Source organism: Tyto alba, unplaced genomic scaffold (genome assembly GCF_018691265.1).
Source record: "Tyto alba isolate M040663 unplaced genomic scaffold, T.alba_DEE_v4.0 Super-Scaffold_49, whole genome shotgun sequence".
NCBI classification, from domain to species: domain Eukaryota; kingdom Metazoa; phylum Chordata; class Aves; order Strigiformes; family Tytonidae; genus Tyto; species Tyto alba.
The window spans coordinates 1,510,090-1,528,609 of record NW_024881325.1 but is presented as its reverse complement, the minus strand read 5'-3'; the positions used below and the strand labels follow the sequence as shown (position 1 = coordinate 1,528,609).

Genomic DNA, 18,520 nt, shown 5'->3' with positions numbered 1-18,520 from the left:
TTTGAGTGGGGAGAGAACTCAACTCGGCGGGTACCTGCAGAGCTGGTGTAGTTCCTACGGGCTAGACATCTGTGTCTGGTACCCACACCCTGAGCGAAGCCGACGGCCGCGCAGCAGAAGCAGGGATTCAAGTTTCAAAGAGGGCAGGAATCCCGTGGCTCTTGCAGGAGCCAGGAAGGCTGGGGGCTCCCCGTGAGGCGCTGGCTGGGCCAGCAACCAGGCACGTTCTCCACAACACCTTGCAGCCTGCTCCCGCTTCCTCGTCTGGCCATCTTTCTGAGAGCCTACATTGGGCTGCCGTGCCAGACTACTTCTATCTAATAAAATCAGACACTTTTTCATCGTCATTATATATGCTTTCCATTATTTTCACTGCTGCTTTGAACAGGATACCGATTTGTTTTTTTGGTTTAGTTTGGTGTGTTTGTATTTTCTACTAAGTCTTTCAAATTCACATCTAATAATTTTGGATCAGAAGCCCAATGACAACAACTCTGGCTTTTTTTATTCTATAAATACGGCTTCAGAAAAATCAACATATTAGAGTGTATTTTCTAGTGCCCTGTACTATTTAAATCTCCTGAGGGAACTTAAGTAACACGAACACACTTTCCAGTGACGCCAGCTGCAACTGGGAGAGCCTGCCCGTGGGAGCTGTGAGCCTTGCGATTGTCCACAGCTGTCAACACACAGCATGATGTCACCAAATGGGGCCCCCGGAGTGTTGGGGTTTCAGTTATGTCATATTAGGTGATGACAGGCACTCTGAGGTTGATTAGCATCTTATGGTTCCTTCTCACATTTGGACACAACTAAACTTGTTTTGATCTTTCAATGGCTGACTTAAGAATTATTTTCATAGTTGGGAATGCTAGTCAAGGAGCAGCCAATCTGAACACTGCACAGGCTTTGATCCTGAGCCTGTCCCTTTTGGGGCTGCAGGCTATAAACTCTAAGAGCTGGGTCCCATTTCCCAACAGTTATTTGAGAAGGTCACGTTGGGCAAAATTCTGGATGTAGAAAACCAGCTTGCTTTAGTGACCAAATACAAGAACAATACTCAGTTTCTTAACATGTCTCATGTCCTTGAAGATGAACAGCGTCACACTGATCAATATAAGATTTCTCCTATTTATATATGGAGAAATTTTTGCATTTTACAATGCTACAGCACTTTGTTTGAGATGAATGCGTTCTCTGCATTACTCCTTAAATGGAAGATGCCAGCAGAACATAAATTGAAGAGAAGGATTTAAAGATCCATTAAAAACACTGAAAAAGCACATTTTAAAACCTATAATTTCCTTCTAAAAACAACAGACACATGCCATTTAGTGTAGAGAAGGGGTCTAATTGTTGGTATTTTCACATATAAGTTCAGACTTTAGAGCTTTTTTTTTAAAGAGGTGCACCACATATTTCTTACAGCTGTTGTTTGCAACTGTTTTTTCATGTTTGCTTTCCACTACTGACGATGTTTCTGATAATTTTCAGATGTTTAAAGGATTTGAAAAGCTCAAGGATGTCCAGTATGTCTATACCCCTTTTGATTCGTCACTCTGTGGAGTGAAACTAGAAGCTAACAACAAAAAACAGTATCTTTTGACAGGTAAAATGCTACTAAACTAATGCACCTATAAAACCAGAAGTAACTGCTTAGATTGACTTTGCAAAAATATACTGGCCCTTGTTAAAAAAAATAATATATTTATGTGCTAAGTAATATAAACACAATGAAATGTACAAATTGTGTAAATCTGGAATCATACTGTGATCTTACATGGTTTCCATTCTTCATCCAACAATCTTAAAGTAGTTTCAAAAGTCAAGATCAGTAACTACGTAATTAGTAAATAGCAAGTATGACATAATTATTTGTTTGAAACCAGCAGTACTGGTTTCCCCAGGAATGCAAACATGCTTAATGAGACAACACTTGCCTATGTCTATACAGATTTGGGGTCCTAAGTAATTACAGGTTTTTCTATAGAGTCCTGAAATCTAGTTTAACACACAACTGCATTTGCATCCAACCCTTGCTGGCAGATTATCAGCATCTTTTGAAAAAATACCCTCCTTAAGTCTTTTACATTTATTCAGTATGCAGAATAATTCTCTCAGTTACAATTACATTCATTGAGAAAAGTGTGAAATGTGACTAACTTGGTGCAATTAGTTAAAAACTTCAATTTGTTTTGGTATTTAGAAAACAGTTTTATTTGCTTGCCTTATTTTTCTTATTTTCCATGTCGTAGGTCAAATTTTAAGTGATGGTAAAGTCCTCATTCATTTATGCAACTACATTGAACCATGGGATGATTTATCCTTGTCTCAGAAGAAGAGTCTTAATCAGAGATATCAAATGGGCTGTGGCTGCAAAGTAAGTATAGAAGGAAACACTGTCTAATGGTAGAGCCCACCTTACAGGCACTAGCAGTTTCCTCTGGTGGGAACTGTTCTCCCATACACCATGTATTTTATATTATTCAAGAATAAACACCATTTGAAAGAAACCTGCACTATACTGACTTAATGTGCTATTTCACATTTAGATTACAACCTGCTACATGGTGCCCTGTTCGATCACTACACCAAACGAGTGCCTCTGGACAGACTGGCTGATAGAGAGAAAGCTATACGGGCACCAGGCCAAGCACTATGCCTGTATCAAGAGAAGTGATGGCACTTGCAGCTGGTACCGAGGTGGTCCTCCCCCAGAGAAAGAGTTTATTGATATCAGCGAACCTTAAAATGATCACTTCCGAAAAAGCCTTGGAGTCTAATTCCATCAAACATTGCACGCTCACAGCTTTGAACACATCGTCTAATGTATCTGTTGCTTAGAAACAAAACCAAATTGTCCTGCACAGCTAAAGTACGAGTCTGTGGAATTGGCACTCACGCAAGATGAGGAACAAATCTCCTGGAGGTAGCTACTCTGTAAAGTTATGCTTTGTACAGAGAGGCTCAGGCTGAGAATGCTCCTCCAAGACCTCTAAGGCAAAACAAGTTTCCCTTTTACCAGTATGAATGTACAAGAACAAAAGAATTGCCAGAATTTTGCCCCCTATTTCTGTTAACCAACAGATTAAGAGCCCCATGTTTTATTCCAAATCTTTCTGATGAACTACAGAATGTTTTATAGAACTATTTTTTTCTGTATGAAAGTCTTCTGATACAAAAGAATTATTGTACAGTGTATATGTAAAGTATTATAACAATGTGCTATTAAAAAAGATTCAAAAGTCCCTGTATTTCCTTATCTGCTGAAAAAAGCTGAACACTTCTGTGATTAAAACAATCTGTGCTCCATATTCTGTATGTTACTTATGTCATAGCTTTCTTTATCTATAGAGTTGTAACTTTCATTGGTAAATAAGTTAAAAAACAGCCTTGATAATCAAAATCCTCTTACTCAATTCAATATTCCTATGGACTAGTTATATGCTGTTGAAAGGAAAGCCAGATGTCCTAATGCTTCAGTGTTTTATGGAACCAACACAAATGATGACAGGCTAAAACTGCTTATATTTACAGAAACAATGTTCATCATCATGGCAGCTGTAGTACTTGATAATGCCTCTCTAAATATGTGACTAGGTCATTGTATTTCAACACTGTTAAAAGCCGTGGCTTTAGAAAATCATATAAAAATATATGTAATAGATATTGAGTAACTTACACTGCAAGTGATTTCTAAAAAGGTCTCAAATATTTGACCATATTTAATAGTTTAAATTTACATTAATGATTTTTTCAGTCAAGAATACCCATTGTACACGGTCATAATGAATTTGGTAACTTATGAACTTATGCTAGAGAAGTATTACAACGTATTTTGCCGTTTAGTTTTTTAGTGTCTTAACTTTTATGAATGGATTACTGTAGTTAGTAACTAATCTCACACATATTTAAGTTTACAAAAGTAATTCAATTCACAGTGGTAAAACTTAAGAAATTATTTCTGTAAATGCCAAAGTTCAGACAGTTGTTCAACTGCTTGTGTTCTAGAAACTGGATGAGAACTGTCACGCAGGATGTGAATCTGTAATAGCTGCCATTTCTGACACATTTTACTCTCTCCAATTTTCTCCACTGGGTTTCTTTCACTTCATTACAGTTGTGGCTAGAAATTACTCTTATGTATTCCTCATATGAGAATTTAGAACAATAGTCAGTTCTGTTCTCGTTTGGTTAGACCATGTCTATTTAAAGGTTTAACACAAACACTTCACTCGTTCCTGCTAACCATAGTGTAACATTCCCCGCCCATGGGCGTATTCAGAATCAGAGCTGTTATTGTCTATTGGTTCAAGGGTCCAGTTTTCCAAACAGTTCCTTTAGTCTGTTTGCAATAGAGTCCTTCTAAAATCACTGGGACATAAACTTGCGATGAAGATGCACATCTTTAAGTGCATAGTCATCTCTCATTCCATTCAATTTGATGTAGCTGCAGTTTGGACATAAAATTCCATGTCCCATGTATCTCATCACACCCTAAGGTATGTTGTATTGGATATATAACGTATACTTGCAAAAAAAAAACCTGTATAAATGATTTTTTGTGACATACTCTTTTCATATTTCTAATGGTTATTTTGACAGTTGCATGAATACGTATTTAAGGGATAGGTTTGAAAACACTCTCGTGAGAATAAATATTCTTATTTACTTTTTTTTGTGGCTAAACTTAATATAATTCCAGTGAAGTGAAATGGCGCAAGGCCAACAGGAAGGCATGCTGCTATTCCTTTGAGGAGTATATGCCCCTGAATAGTCAGCACTTCACACATTATTTACTGTAAATCAGTTTTTCGGTTTCAATTTACAATCCTAGATTAAACCACCATATATTTGTGCTGCCAAATGTAAAGCCTCGCTCATTTTCTGCTTTGCTAGAGACAAACAAAAAATTACCTAACACTGATTTGGAGCATCAACTTATTATGGCTACTTACACATAAATGATATAAAAAGGCTGCATTTCTTCCAAAAAGGAATTGGTACTGCAGAGACAGTATTGACAGTACTATTTACTGTCAGGGCTATGCATTTATATTACTAATTTACAGAAAGACTTAAAACCCAGGCCTTATTTCCTCATGTCAAACCAAAACAATTCCTAGATAAGCCTGCAAGGGCTTAATAACCATACAGTCTGAATCAAGCACATGGCTAATTAATATTCAATACATGTAGAGTGTAGCATTTGTTTCCAAATTCATTTCGATGTAATGGTGTCTTCTGAATAGCACTCTGCAGCAAACAGATATTTTCTGCTTTCTAACTCATAGTTCCGTTTCTATCTCAGTTTTATAGTAATTAGACCTTAAACTCAACTAGCCCCACTCAGATTGCCTTCTTTATGTATCTTATAAAAATAAATGCTTTCTTCAATATTTATGAACAAACTGTAATATGAACATATGCCATAATTAGTTTAAAAAACATTTTATATTCAACCTCCCATAAAATATCCCATATGAGGGGTTCCAAAAGTAACGGCCATCCACTTTGATTTCTGTCTGAGCATAAATCTGGCCAAAGTTGCTGCAGTGGCTGGTACAAAGATTTTTTTTTTTTTCTTTTCCTCATTACAATAAATATGGCAAGAAAAGCTTTATAAAAAATCCTCTCAGAATGAGTTTTTATTTTCCCTGAGATTCAGCACTGATCAAGATTATTAAAAGGATTAATTACAATGTGGCATTCTGAATACGTTATTTTCCTATCAAGATTTTTACTGTAGTGGCATGGATATATTATCAACAGCAGATTATTTTTACATTTTATTTTTACTTCATGAAACTATGTGTTACAGGAAAGGTTAGAGCAGAAATATAGCCTGGTACAACATTTGATTTTAATTTGAAAATTACTCACATGACTTATGACAGGAGTAGGGAAAAGAACAGAGAAGGGAGGCTGTACAGGTGAACGGTGAAAAAACACCACCTTGAATATTGCTGGCTTTTTTCTCAGTGTTCCAGTTAAGTTTTAATTAAATTGTCCAACAATTATGTTGAAAAAGCCATTGTGTTTTTTTTTTTTTTTCATGACAGAGAACATAAGCGGTGGGAATGCAGTGAAATAAAGGGAACTAATTACTGAGGGAAAGGCTGTAGATATGACTCAAATAGCAATGAGTTCAAAAAGCCTTACTGTGTTTTGTATAGTTTTAATCAGTCTGAGATGAATGTTTCTGTTTCAAAAAGTGTTTCATTAAAGCAGCTCCATTTTTACACAAAAGAATGGCATCTTTGTTTATTTACCTTTTATTGCTGTCTGAAGACTCAGTACGACTGATCACCATAGTATGAAAGACGCAAAAGAAACAGAAGCACAACCGTACCTCTGGCACGCTCAGTTGAAAACTCGATTCACAGACACTTGGAGTTTTCCTCTGCTCCCTTCCCTCCCCCCATCCCCAATTGGTTTGCACTGGAAGGGAGGGAGAGAGCTCTAGGTTACAATTTGGAGAATAAGAAGGGAAAAAGTGAACACAAGAGGAACTACAAAAAAAAATATTTTGAACTGTAAATACCAAATTCTGTAAAAGTAAGTGCAAATAAGGCCAACTATTAATAAACAGTGTTTAAAAACTGACAAAATTTAAATAGCACGATATGATTTCAATTCATCAACTAGAAGACTCTGATACCCAGGTCATCTTAAAAGCATTCTAGAAATCTGAATAAAATGTTATCTTATACCATGTTTCCTGATTATTTTCCAAGCCAAAAAGTTCCAAATAATGTCTTCAGAAGGAAAAAAAAACCAAATGAGCTTCATCACAGTCAGTTATTACAGCATCTCTAAACGATGTGATGGCATTGCAATACCAAAATGCATTAATTTTCTCCAGATTAACATTCATTACATAGAAATATGTAAAAAAATTACTCAGCTGTGGAAAACATTAACATTCAAAAGTTAAACAAAAGACAAGTAACTTACCAGTTCAGACATTACTTAGCAATGCAGAGGAACGAAGTGGGGAAGAAACCACTCAACTAGTTGTAATACGCTTAAGCAAAACATGCCTTATCAACACCTACACATTTTCTTGTTTGTGTTCTATTACGGAATTTGAATTCAAGGAGTTGTTCAAGACAGCAGTTTGCAGTTGAACTGTCAGAACTTTTACAGGGTCATACTAGGTAAAGCTTAAAAGCTAACACATTGATTCTTGTCCTAAAGTTATAGGATATTTTCTTTGTTTCTATATCCTGCAATTTAGCGATGCATTAAAAAGGCTTGCTTCTTCAGTAAAATCACAGAGTATCTCAAGTTAGAAGGGACCCATAAGGATCACTGAGTCCGACTCCCTGCTCCCCGCAGGAGTACCTAAAACTAAACCATATGACTAAGAGCATCATCCAGATGTTTCTTGGACTCTGACAGGCTTGGTGCTGTGACCACTTCCCTGGGGAGCCTGAATAATAGCTGATCAAATAATGAAGAAAGAACAATAAATTGCGCACAGGAAATTATGAACCAGCTTTACTCTTGGATATTCTCGTGAAAATAGAGTGATATAAAACTTATTACCATTTTAAAAAGCATCTTGCACAATGTAAGACGTGGTTGTGCTTCTCCACCTGTTATGAATGAATCCCTAAGGCCTAAAACACTTTTGCATTAAAAAAATAAATAAATTTATAAAGTTGTATATTTTCCTGACAAATCCATCAACAAAAACCCCTTCCATTCTGAAAATATTTGACCGTCTGGAGCAATATGTAGTTCTCCTGCTCCATGTAAGTACCATTCTCCTTTGGCTCTACAAAACTTCAGTGTAGCAAATTTGCTAAATACACAATTGTGGTGAAAGCTCTTTTCAGAAGTGTCGTATGTGACAAGAGAAGTGGAAACATCTGTGAGTTAACGGTCCAAAGAAACCAGAGAGAACTGGGAAAGCAGTACGAAGAGCCATCCTGACATTCTTGCGATACATCAAAAAATACGGCAGAACTGCACCATGCTGTGTTTATTACCAAAAGATGAGACAGATGTGGGGGGAAAGAAGACTTCAGAAGAAATGTTAGTCAACTGCGGTCACTGAGACTTCTCTTAGATGCCACCTATGATAACGCAGTGCTAGCCAGAGTCTCAAGACAGACACACAGCAATCACAGCTCGGGAACCTTACATAAACAGCTAACTAACGTATTTATCACGACCTTCCAGTGGTACTTGGATCACAGCTGTGTGACATATGCTGACTGGATTGTATTCTAAAAATAATTGATGCTACTCTGCTCATCTATTCAATCAGCAAATAGCCTCCCTTCAGTTTCTCTCAGTGCTGAAAGTATTTCCTCTAGAAAAATACACTCAGGAAAGAATTTCTGTTTAGAAACCATAGAAAAGTAAGAAAAAAATGTCTGTAGCATACAACAGGTCATGAGTAAAGGTCATAAGTGTTATTTTCATGAGTGCATTTCTGTCTGTAAAGGACTGGGAATCAATGTCAGATCAGGTACATGAAGATCACAAGTCATAAAGACCCTGATTTTAGCTAAGTTCAAAGTTCTACACAGACAGGCACATAGCCTTGTGCATCATCTACAAAGATAATAAACACTTTGAACAGATCATGAAGGCCTAGGTTGAAAACAAACCATAAAAGTAACTCTCGCACTTCAATAGTTGTTCAGTGTCTTCATAAGCATTTAATCTCTTTAAGATCTGAAGTTGGTTAGCTGAAAAATGACTACCCTCACATCTGAAAATCTTCCAGTTAACCATCACAATGCTTTCAAGTGGTCACCCAGTCTCATCCCTCTGAAAGCTTCCAAAATGGCTTCCAAAAAGACAGTAAATGGGGAAATTAATTGTGTGTTTACAGTCTCTGTAAAACAGGAACAGTAAGCAAATTTAGTACTGGTATTTGCACGTACCATTTCCTTGTGATTTGGATAGAATGTCTGCTCAATTAAAGGGAACTTCTCTGGACCCAGAGTTTTGTAGACAGACACCAGCTGGGCAAACTGTAAAAACAAAGCAACATAAAATAAAAAGTTTAGGAGAGAAACCACATTCTGCCAAAATAATCTCATACTGTCATTTTGTTTCTTGTCTTCTGCGTATCATAAACTCATACAGATACACATACACATTTCACACTTTCTCGCTCCTCTCTCACACACCTGCCTTTTTAATCCATCCAAGCTATGACTTCATATATAGATCAACAAAGAGCAATACCTCTAAGAGTTAAGCCTTCACATGTAAAGAAAATGAAATACATTGGAATACTGGTTTTCAGATACTTCACTTGCTATATATTTTATGCCGATTTTGTGATAGTAAAGTCGTAATTTTCCATTTTCTACCAACTTTAATCTAAAGGTCAGAAATATTTCACACTACTGTGAAATATGGCACCTCACTGACATTGAAATGCAATTTTGCAAAACTGGCAAGCGGAGAACAGCAATAACTATGTCACATATAACCAGCCAGGTGAAGAACAAACAAGAGACTTATTTTCCTAGGCTCTAGCCATATACCATAGCCACATGGCCATTCTTCCACCATCAACAAAGATGTTGATAATTTAAACAGCTACATGTTATTGCCATTTCTATTAGTGTTTCCTCTCTGGGCCCTTTCTCCGACATAACCAGTCTACCTATATGCTGGACTGTAGCAACTTAACACAGAAAGCAAAACACCACCAACACAAAACACAAAGAATTCTTTATTAAATAGAAATGTATTTCGGGGCTGTTCTTTCTCAGTAGTGAACAAATCAACTCGTCTGTTGTAACGGCTCAAAAACTAACCCACTCTCAAAATCGCGGCTTAGCAAGCGAGGTTTCTAGGGAGCAAGATGACTTTGGCAGTCAGAAGACCACTATTGTTTCAAGACTCCAAAGCTCTGGCTTGTACATGCCTGTGATGTGTTTAATTGTCATTATGCCAACATGAGACATAAACAACTTAGCACAACAGTTTGAATAGCGGGATTTGCTGGTTACAAACGGGAAAAAAAGCAAAGAACAATAGAACTCTGTCCATAATGCAGTGTGATCAAATATCTACTCTGTTAATGCAATTTAGGGTGCAGGGACAGTAAAAACTGTTTAAAGAGGAAAAAAAAATTATGAAAGCTTTGCATTGCATTTCCAGCTGGCATAGAGAATTTGTTTAATTTAGTCATGTTTACTTAGGTTTGGTAAAACACATTTAAATTTTGAAGTCCAGTGGAAAATACCTTAATGATGACTAGTTTTCACCAAAAGCTTAAAAAATTCTAGTTGGATAGTGTGCTGTACAAAATAGACCTCAAGGAAAGGAAATATTATCACAGCTACCAAAATAAGGTGGTTTGCAAATCGGATTCCTGACAACTTACTATTTATTTCCATTCTTATCCAAGGTCCAAATTCAAAATTTCATAAGCAAATACTGCCTATTAAATATGATTGGTGCTAAACAGTTGTTATACTAAAATAAATATATTTGCCTATCTTTAAGTAAAAATATTTTTTTAAAAAATGTATGATGATATTTCCTGTGGTTCTTTCCTTATTTTCTTTTCCATTTTCACTGAAAGCAAGCAAAAGACAGTGAGAAACTGACACTACTTGCAGGGGTCGTGGCATCCACTCAAGAGACGAAAGCTTTAATTCAGATTAATAGTAGTAAATGTTTGTTTACTTCAAATAAAATAGTATCAACCACAGATAATACACGTTTATCGCTCTGAAGTACCCTCTAATCTAGTAATTAAGACATGAAACAACATAGAGGAAAAGTAGGTTTAAATTTCTCAAGGCAGAGGAGAGAAATAATTCAGATTTCCCAAAGCTGGGGGGAACGATTTACCCTTTGCCCCTACCAGGACACTGCTTCACCTGTGTGTCCACAATTTTAGGAATCTCTTGTCAAACTTTTCACCCCTCAAAAAAGTGACTTGACACATTCAACCCAAATTCACACAGAATTCTGGCATTCCATTTGTACATCCTTAAACTGCTATAAATATTTCTTATTTTCCCTGATTTCCACTGGGCAGTTTAATGAAAAATAATTTAATTTATTTTTTAATGAACTTCTATCAATTTGTTAGGGTGATCTGGACTATGACTTTTTACATTTTCCTTCTGAGCAGCTGAACCAAACAAATATCAGTTATACAGCCTGAAGCAAAAGACCACTTCTGAAAATCCTGTTGTATGTGGACAGTTTGGAAGCTATGCAGAGCTTACAAATAGGCTGAATATAGAATAATATATTGCCTGCTTTTCTACCCCGTGTTTTCAGGTACGGGATCCTCATGAAATAGAGAATACTGGTAGAGCTACTCTATATTTAAATAAAGTATTTTATATGGATGCTGAAAACCCTGGGAGACTTTAACAATCATCTAAAAAAAAAGAAACTCGTATTTCAGCAGGAGTCTTTTCAACATCTTAGGAAAAAAACAAAAGAGTGGAAAAAAGTTCTTTTAGCTCTTATTTTAGCTAGCGGAATTTACCTTTCATTTTCAAATTTTGCATCTTATTTTCAGCTCGAAGAGTATATATATTCTCAGGTATATATATTTACGGGGTTCAGATTTTTTTTTTTTTTTAAAGAAAAATAGTGGGATGCTCTAGCCTTCTTTGTAATGTCAGCTCTACTCTTTTCTACTACAGATTAAATACTTTCACATCTAGGCCTATAGACAGTTCCTCCATAAAAGAACAGGAGAGAGCCAGCTGTACTTTTTCTCCTCTCCAACAAAGTATGATACAGATAAGAAGAAATACTTAGTCAAAAAAGATACTTATTTCCTTTGATTTCATATAAAAGCTTTATGGGGTTACATTAGGAATGGAACACTATCAATTTGACTGCATAGACTGTACTGTAATCAAGCAGCACACAGTTACAAAAAAATCACTTTGCTAACTTCATAAAGATTTGAATAATGACTTTGCTTATCACTTTAGATGAGTTAAAATGTGCTTAATTACATGCATGTCATCCCTGAAATGCTCAGATTTTTTCCTGAACAAACTGCACAAACTTTTTCCTCAAAGATAATTAGATATGATATTTAAAATTAATTACTCCAGATGGTGCTTTGTGTTACCTTTAATTCCTGCAAGCTTCTAATCTCTCTTGCCAGACTGAAGGCAAGAGTCCATTGTGCATTCCAGTGGGGAATTTCCTGGTATGTTGATCACGATTTTCATGCAATGAACTACTTCACATTTGCCTGTACAGTTGTTCCCTATTAGAAAAGTACCACTGAGCTCTGTATTATTAATTCTTTTCTGTCAGAGATTCTCCTTTATTGTGAGTATTCATTACCTGCCCTCTTTACAAGTTAAGACCTTCTTCTACTGACAGTGAAAGAACTCCTACCAGCCATCATGGTAACAACTAAAATGATCACAAAATCCTCTGGATAGTCTGTTTCACCAAACCAGGTGAGTTGGCATTCTCTAGAACTAGAGAAACAGGAAGGCTTTGAGGGGTGAACACTTTTTGAATCCCTCTGTCATTTAAAAAAAAAAAAAAAAAAAAAAAAAAAAAAAAAGCACTTTTAGCTGAGATTTAACTTGTCTTTGACTGCACTAAGGTGTGGGTACACCTAAAGAGTGAAGAAATTCCATCCGATAGCAGTTTACTTCTGGATTTCCATATATGTAAATTTGCCTTCTGCCAAGTGTATTAAGTGTCTATCAGTGTTTGTGAGTGAAATTACTAAAATAAAATTTCCAAGTTTCTACCACCTTAATATTCAGTACTGCTGCCAGCTTTCTTTGAACATGTATTACTTAAAAGCAGATGATGCAAAACAGTTTAAAGATTGGGTTGTTGTGCTGATCAAACATTTAGACAGTAAAAATTTCATCCTACTGTATACTTAAATCATTCCTTGGTGAGACTAAGAACTGAAAGACACCTTTCCATGGAAATGCTGTAGAGGTTCCTAGTATTTCCACATGAAATGCACACTAAAGTAAATTATGCCTGGATAGACATATGTCTACATGTGAGCACAGAGGAGGGCCTCAGCAATTGGATTTTCCCTTTCAATATGCAAAAGGAAGCTCCCTTTCCCCTACCACTACCTGCAGAGGTCTCCTGTAGTGTCTGTAGGTTATGACACTGAAAGATGAGCTGGTTTACGTTACATTTCTATTATAGGAAACTAATAAAGAAGATGACACACGGACTTTTTTATCCCCTTCAGACGGCACCATGAAAGATGTCCTGAAGTCCGTTTGTAGGCTGAAATATCCATTTGTATGCTGGGGCTCAGAAATAGGGCTGGTCATTTCAGAAAAACATGATTGCTTTGTAAGAGATGTTCAAAAGCAAAGACTAAATACCATTAAAACAAACGTATCAGGGGTCCTTGGTGGCCAACAGATTGAGAGACAAACATTGCAAATCCTTCAGAGAGAGAAGAAATTAAGCAGTTGTGTGGAATGGGCTAGGAGGATACATTTAACACAGGTACTCTGTGGGAGTCAATTCACTTCAACCAAGATTTTTCACTCTGCCTGTATTTTAAACATAGTTTCTATATTTGTCTTTGTGGGGTTTTTGTTTGTTTTTTCTTTTTTAATTACTATTACCTGGGATGTATTGGTGTTACTCTTTTTATGCTTTTCATGCGCTTCTTTGTTGCGATTGGCCTACATTTCTTCTATTATGCTTTAGTAAACATTAAATACTTTTCCAGAAGGCTGAGTACATACCCATTTGATTTGCTATTTGATACACAATATAACAATCAAGGGGAACAGACTGCTGACTGTAGCTTACGAACTTCTTTCTGTCAGCAGGAGCTGACAGACAACTTAATGAAAGTATTCAAACTCTCAAAGTCAATTCAAAGTTTGACATGGCAACTGAACAATGAAACATCGCCTACAAATCAGTCTGGGCACATTAACAGAATACAGAAAAGATGGGAACTGACAAAAGAACTTGATGTTCCTCCAGTAGTTTTCCATTATTACGATGCAAAGCCAAAGACAACACAGTTGGACTATGAATGGAAAGATAACTTATATGGACCCTGCATCTTAATTCAAGTGGTAGTTTTGTAACACAGATGAGTTGTTTCCTAACGCTTTTGCAGCCCCACACAAGAACATGGTGATGATCTCTGGCCTCACCAAGCTGAGCTCCTCTCCCCCCCCGCGGTTTTTATTCCCGTCCTGCTGCTCGACCCATCACTCTGGGCATCATCTCTTCCTCCCGCCTTTGTCTGCAGCTGAGGTTTGCTCACCTTCTTTATCTCCAGCTCCCTCCTTACCTTCTGGGGTGCTTGTCTGCATCTTCTGAAGTGGAGCTAATCAAACCGTGTGGATTGTGCTAACCCCTTCCAGAACTATTTGGGTTCTCTGCTCCATGTTACCCAGAATTTCATTTATTTGGCTTCTGCACAGCTCCAGCAGCATGAATTACCTCTGAGAGGCACACCTCTCCAATTGCTAATCACTGCTGTAATTAACTGCTGCAGTATCTTCACATCAGAACTACATTTGAAGAGATATACAAACCATTAAGAATTTCTACAGGATAAAAAAAAAAAAGTGCCTTAAATAAAAACCTCATGCCCTTGGAAGAACTCCATGCAGAGTTCTCGCTTACAAATGACCAGAGTGCATCCGTAAGAGGAAAAATGTTTTCTACAGCAGTTAGAAAAGCAGGTTTTTTTAAAAAATTAAAAATAAAAAAAAAAAAAAAAGGAAAAAACTAGAAGATGGTCACAGTCAGAGACATAAAACCATTTCATCTTGGCTAGCAAAGCTGGGTAGCAAGGCATCTGGCCAGGAGAAACACCTTGTCTAAAGAAAGAGATGGTGACAAAATGTATAAACAGTGAGGAAAGTGAGATTTAAGGAAGACATGTGGATTAAAATGAAGGAAAAATACCATATGAGCATAAAAGGTAGAAAACAGATCAAGACATGTTTGCTAGAAAAGAATTAGTGAAAATTAGTACCAAGAGGCCTTCTGGAACTTTTTCTTTCAGAATGAAAAGTTACAGAGGGAAAAAAGACGTTTATGGAACTGAGTCATTCAAATAAAAGCTATGAGGACTCCTTCTTGGGTGCACTTGGCAGCAGTGAGAATGTGCAGTTTATTCCACTATTATGGGAACACTGAGTTCAGTGTCCTGCTCAAGGAAACACTTGTGCACCTGTTTATTTTAACAGGACTTGGGTGTATGCTTAAGCACTTCTGAAAAGGGTTCGTGGCTCAGTACAATAAAAAGAGATTTTATTGTTTTGTGGTTTTCTTTAGAGATACTAAGAACCTGAGATTTTCCAGTTAAAATAGTAAGTTTTTATAAAAATACTGATTTCAATGAAGCTTCACAGTAGAAGAAGAAATCCATCTTTTTATGCAAACTATGGTTTTGCACATATAGCTCTCCCATACTCATTGTTAAGGAGTGTTGTAGTTAATGAAATTCTATGCAGGTGTTCAGATGTGTCTGTATGAAGTTATGTTTGGGAAAAAAAAACATTATTTATATACTTACCCATTGAAGTAAGAAGTAAGCCCCATAAACAAAACATATAGTTAAAATACTTTTTTTTTTTTTTTTTCCTCCTCTCTTAAATTGTGCATGGATGCAATCATGTGCATCTACAACTTTATACACAGAATTCAAACTCAATCAACTGGGCTTCTTACCTACATGGACTTTTCTTCCCTCATTTCAGCAAGAGAAGGAAATCTGGAAAACTTTTTCCCAAATTATCTCCTGGCAAAGCTCAGTGATAGAATGCCATTCCTCAGACAAGACCAGCCAACATGCTCTCTTTTAAGCCCAGCACAGAAAGTCAGAGGACTTCTCTGAGGTGGCTAGCAACCAAACAGTGCAATACTTTACAGCATTTTAAACTGACCCATAAACTAAAGAAGATCCTTCACAAAACAGCTGTATTCGTTATTACACCTCATAAAAGAAACAAGGACAAGTGCACTTTACATCCATTTCACATGTGAGCTGGAGCCAAGAATAGAGGCTAAACATAAAGGAATGGCGGCGAGGAAATCAGACAGCAACAGCAGCACTGGTGGGAGTTTTGAAGATAAGGTGGGAGAACACCACCTGTGTAGAGGGCGAGAGGGGATTGCGATGGGGGAGTAGCACAGTGGGAGGGATTAGCCTAAGTGGGTGACAAATTCCTTTTTCAGGAAGGGGAGTTGAGCCCCCGATTCTACACATCACAGAGTCACCATAGTCACATATAGAAGCAGCACATATAATCTCTACCTAGATTTTGACTAGAAAATATTATCTTCTAAGGCGCTTTAACGGGAAATATAACACACAGGTTTCCTTTTTAATGAAATACTAAGATTGCACAATAAATCAAACTTAATTTTCATAATCTGGCCTTCAATTACAGATATTTGCCTTGAGCAAGCACGAAAGAAGGGTTTTGAATTTCAGTACTGTAGCAGGAACAGCAGATATTACAAAGGATATGAGCCACAGCTTTATAGTCCTGGTTTTCAGATTAATCTTCCACCTTTATTTAAATACAGTTTCTTTCAGGTAAAGCTAAGAAATGGTTAAAAGACTGTTTCAATTTTCTGCCACTAGAAATGTTCAATGCAATGAAAGTCTATAATGGATTTCAAGAGCTCCCACCGCTGCTCTTTAATGCAGAGAACAGGGCAAAGTGACAATAACCTACCACAAAATTCAAGAATGAAATAAAAAAAAAAAACCTGCTTTGTCATTAAATTAGCCTCATGGCAGTAGTAAATGCTGGTCAAAGCAAGATATATATAGATATAGATAGATATATATATATACACACACTCAGTTTATATATAAAGTACTTCATAGTTCAAGCAAAGATTGCCGAATATAAAGCTGTAAGAATTACTTGCTGTATGGAACAGAAATCATTACCACACTGAGGTATCTTCATTAATTAAGGGTCTCTGCTTTTTTCGAGGAATTTCAAGTGAGGTTACATATTTTAGGAAAGCAAAATTATTAAGCAAGACTGTAATATTCCTTTCTATTTCAATAATAGATCAAACTTAAAATAGCTCTATAAAGAGGAGCAAAGAAAAAACCCACATTGCTAGGTTTAATGTATTTAGATTTCTTTGTTATGCATTTAAGTGACTGGCTATAAATTTTGCTCCAGTTTAATGTTCAAACTTGATAGTAAATCGTCTTTTGACCAAAAAGCTTAAAACGTTTTCACCTTCCGTCTGACACAGTTTTGTGAATTTACTTTCAGTTCTCGCACTACAAATCCATCAACATGTTTTGCTTTAACTGGCAGACTGAGCAAAGAGGCCAAAATCTTCATTGGCTGACAGAGAATTAAACTACAAGTTTTTTATGCTTAAGAAAGTTCTGCTCAGATCAGTGCTGGAAGAATATCACATGCGGACAGTTTGTTCTCTGGCTGCCCTATAGATACACAGACCTCTGCCTGCACTATGTCTGTAAATCCAATACCTTTCATTCGAATAAAAGCCACAAGACTGGTTTTAGAAAGACCTCCACCATTCACGTACGTATTTGCAAATAAGCAAATTGAATTTATTATGGAGATTGCCACACATTATATCACATGGAACTATCCAAACTTTACCAGCCATGCGATTTTGCCCAGTGCCCAAGAAAGCAACTCTGCACTGCCTGAGGAAGAGACAGCACCTGGCTTCCAGTCCTGAAGCAAAAGAAAGGAACTGCTCTTGCTACGGTACCTTCCTAAAGCGTAAGGGTAGGGAAAGGTCACTAAACAACCTCTTTGCATGGGCTCTGGCTGCCCAGTGTCCCCATCTTTATCTATCGAGTAGATCAGTCTTGCCAGAATGGCTGAAACCACATGAAAGTTCAGTGCTCATTCCAGGTTTCATCTAATGAAATATATAAAACTACAGCCACTGACTGAAATACAGGTGTTAACATTTCTAACATTTATAATGTATAACAGATGTTAAATTTGAACATCCCTAAACGTCTTTCCTATCTGCACTGAATCCAGATTACAAGTATGCATTCTTTAGCCTTGACTTTCAATAAGATCCTCTCTGGCACGTAGAGAAGCGCAATAACCAGCCAAATTCTAGTCTACTGTTCAGCATTGTTGTATAAAACTTATTTTTGGTAATGAACACAGAATTTTCTTACAGTGCAATAAATATTCGGCAATAAATTCGTAATTTCTTTCTCTAAACTAGACATGGAATAGCATAGAAAGGTCTCACAGATTTACAGTAAATAGGTTTTCAAAAGCCTTTTCTTCTTGCACACATTCATTTTATCTGTTATTCATTCTCCAGAAGATACTCTGACACAATATTGAAACTCATCTGTGTGGTTGTGTCTGTCTATTATCATAGGCCATAATTTCTGTCAACAGGAAGCTGGAATGAACAGAGCTAGTTTCTTTTATATGCTCCTCCCTGCAGAGTGCCTACTAGCTTCCTGCCAGTGCTCCAATCTGTTGATCAAGATTACTGAAGTATGGCTCGAAGGGGGAAAAGCACAGGAGTGCACCTTGTAACAGCA

At 36.8% G+C, this 18,520-nt stretch overlaps 2 protein-coding genes across 2 annotated transcripts in view; one reads left to right on the top strand and one right to left on the bottom strand.

Annotated features, from left to right (window-relative positions):
* The window catches only part of TIMP4 (TIMP metallopeptidase inhibitor 4), a 33,165-nt gene extending 26,916 nt beyond the window's left edge, over positions 1 to 6,249 (top strand). Inside the window, exons 3-5 of the mRNA XM_042806980.1 lie at positions 1,495 to 1,609; positions 2,256 to 2,380; positions 2,553 to 6,249. Of these exons, the coding sequence (XP_042662914.1) occupies positions 1,495 to 1,609; positions 2,256 to 2,380; positions 2,553 to 2,750 (438 nt within the window). The 3' untranslated portion in view covers positions 2,751 to 6,249. The remainder of the gene's footprint in view (positions 1 to 1,494; positions 1,610 to 2,255; positions 2,381 to 2,552) is intronic.
* Positions 1 to 18,520, bottom strand: part of SYN2 (synapsin II) — a 193,291-nt gene that overhangs the window by 88,330 nt on the left and 86,441 nt on the right. Inside the window, exon 5 of the mRNA XM_042806979.1 lies at positions 8,904 to 8,993. Coding sequence (XP_042662913.1) covers positions 8,904 to 8,993 — 90 coding nt within the window. The remainder of the gene's footprint in view (positions 1 to 8,903; positions 8,994 to 18,520) is intronic.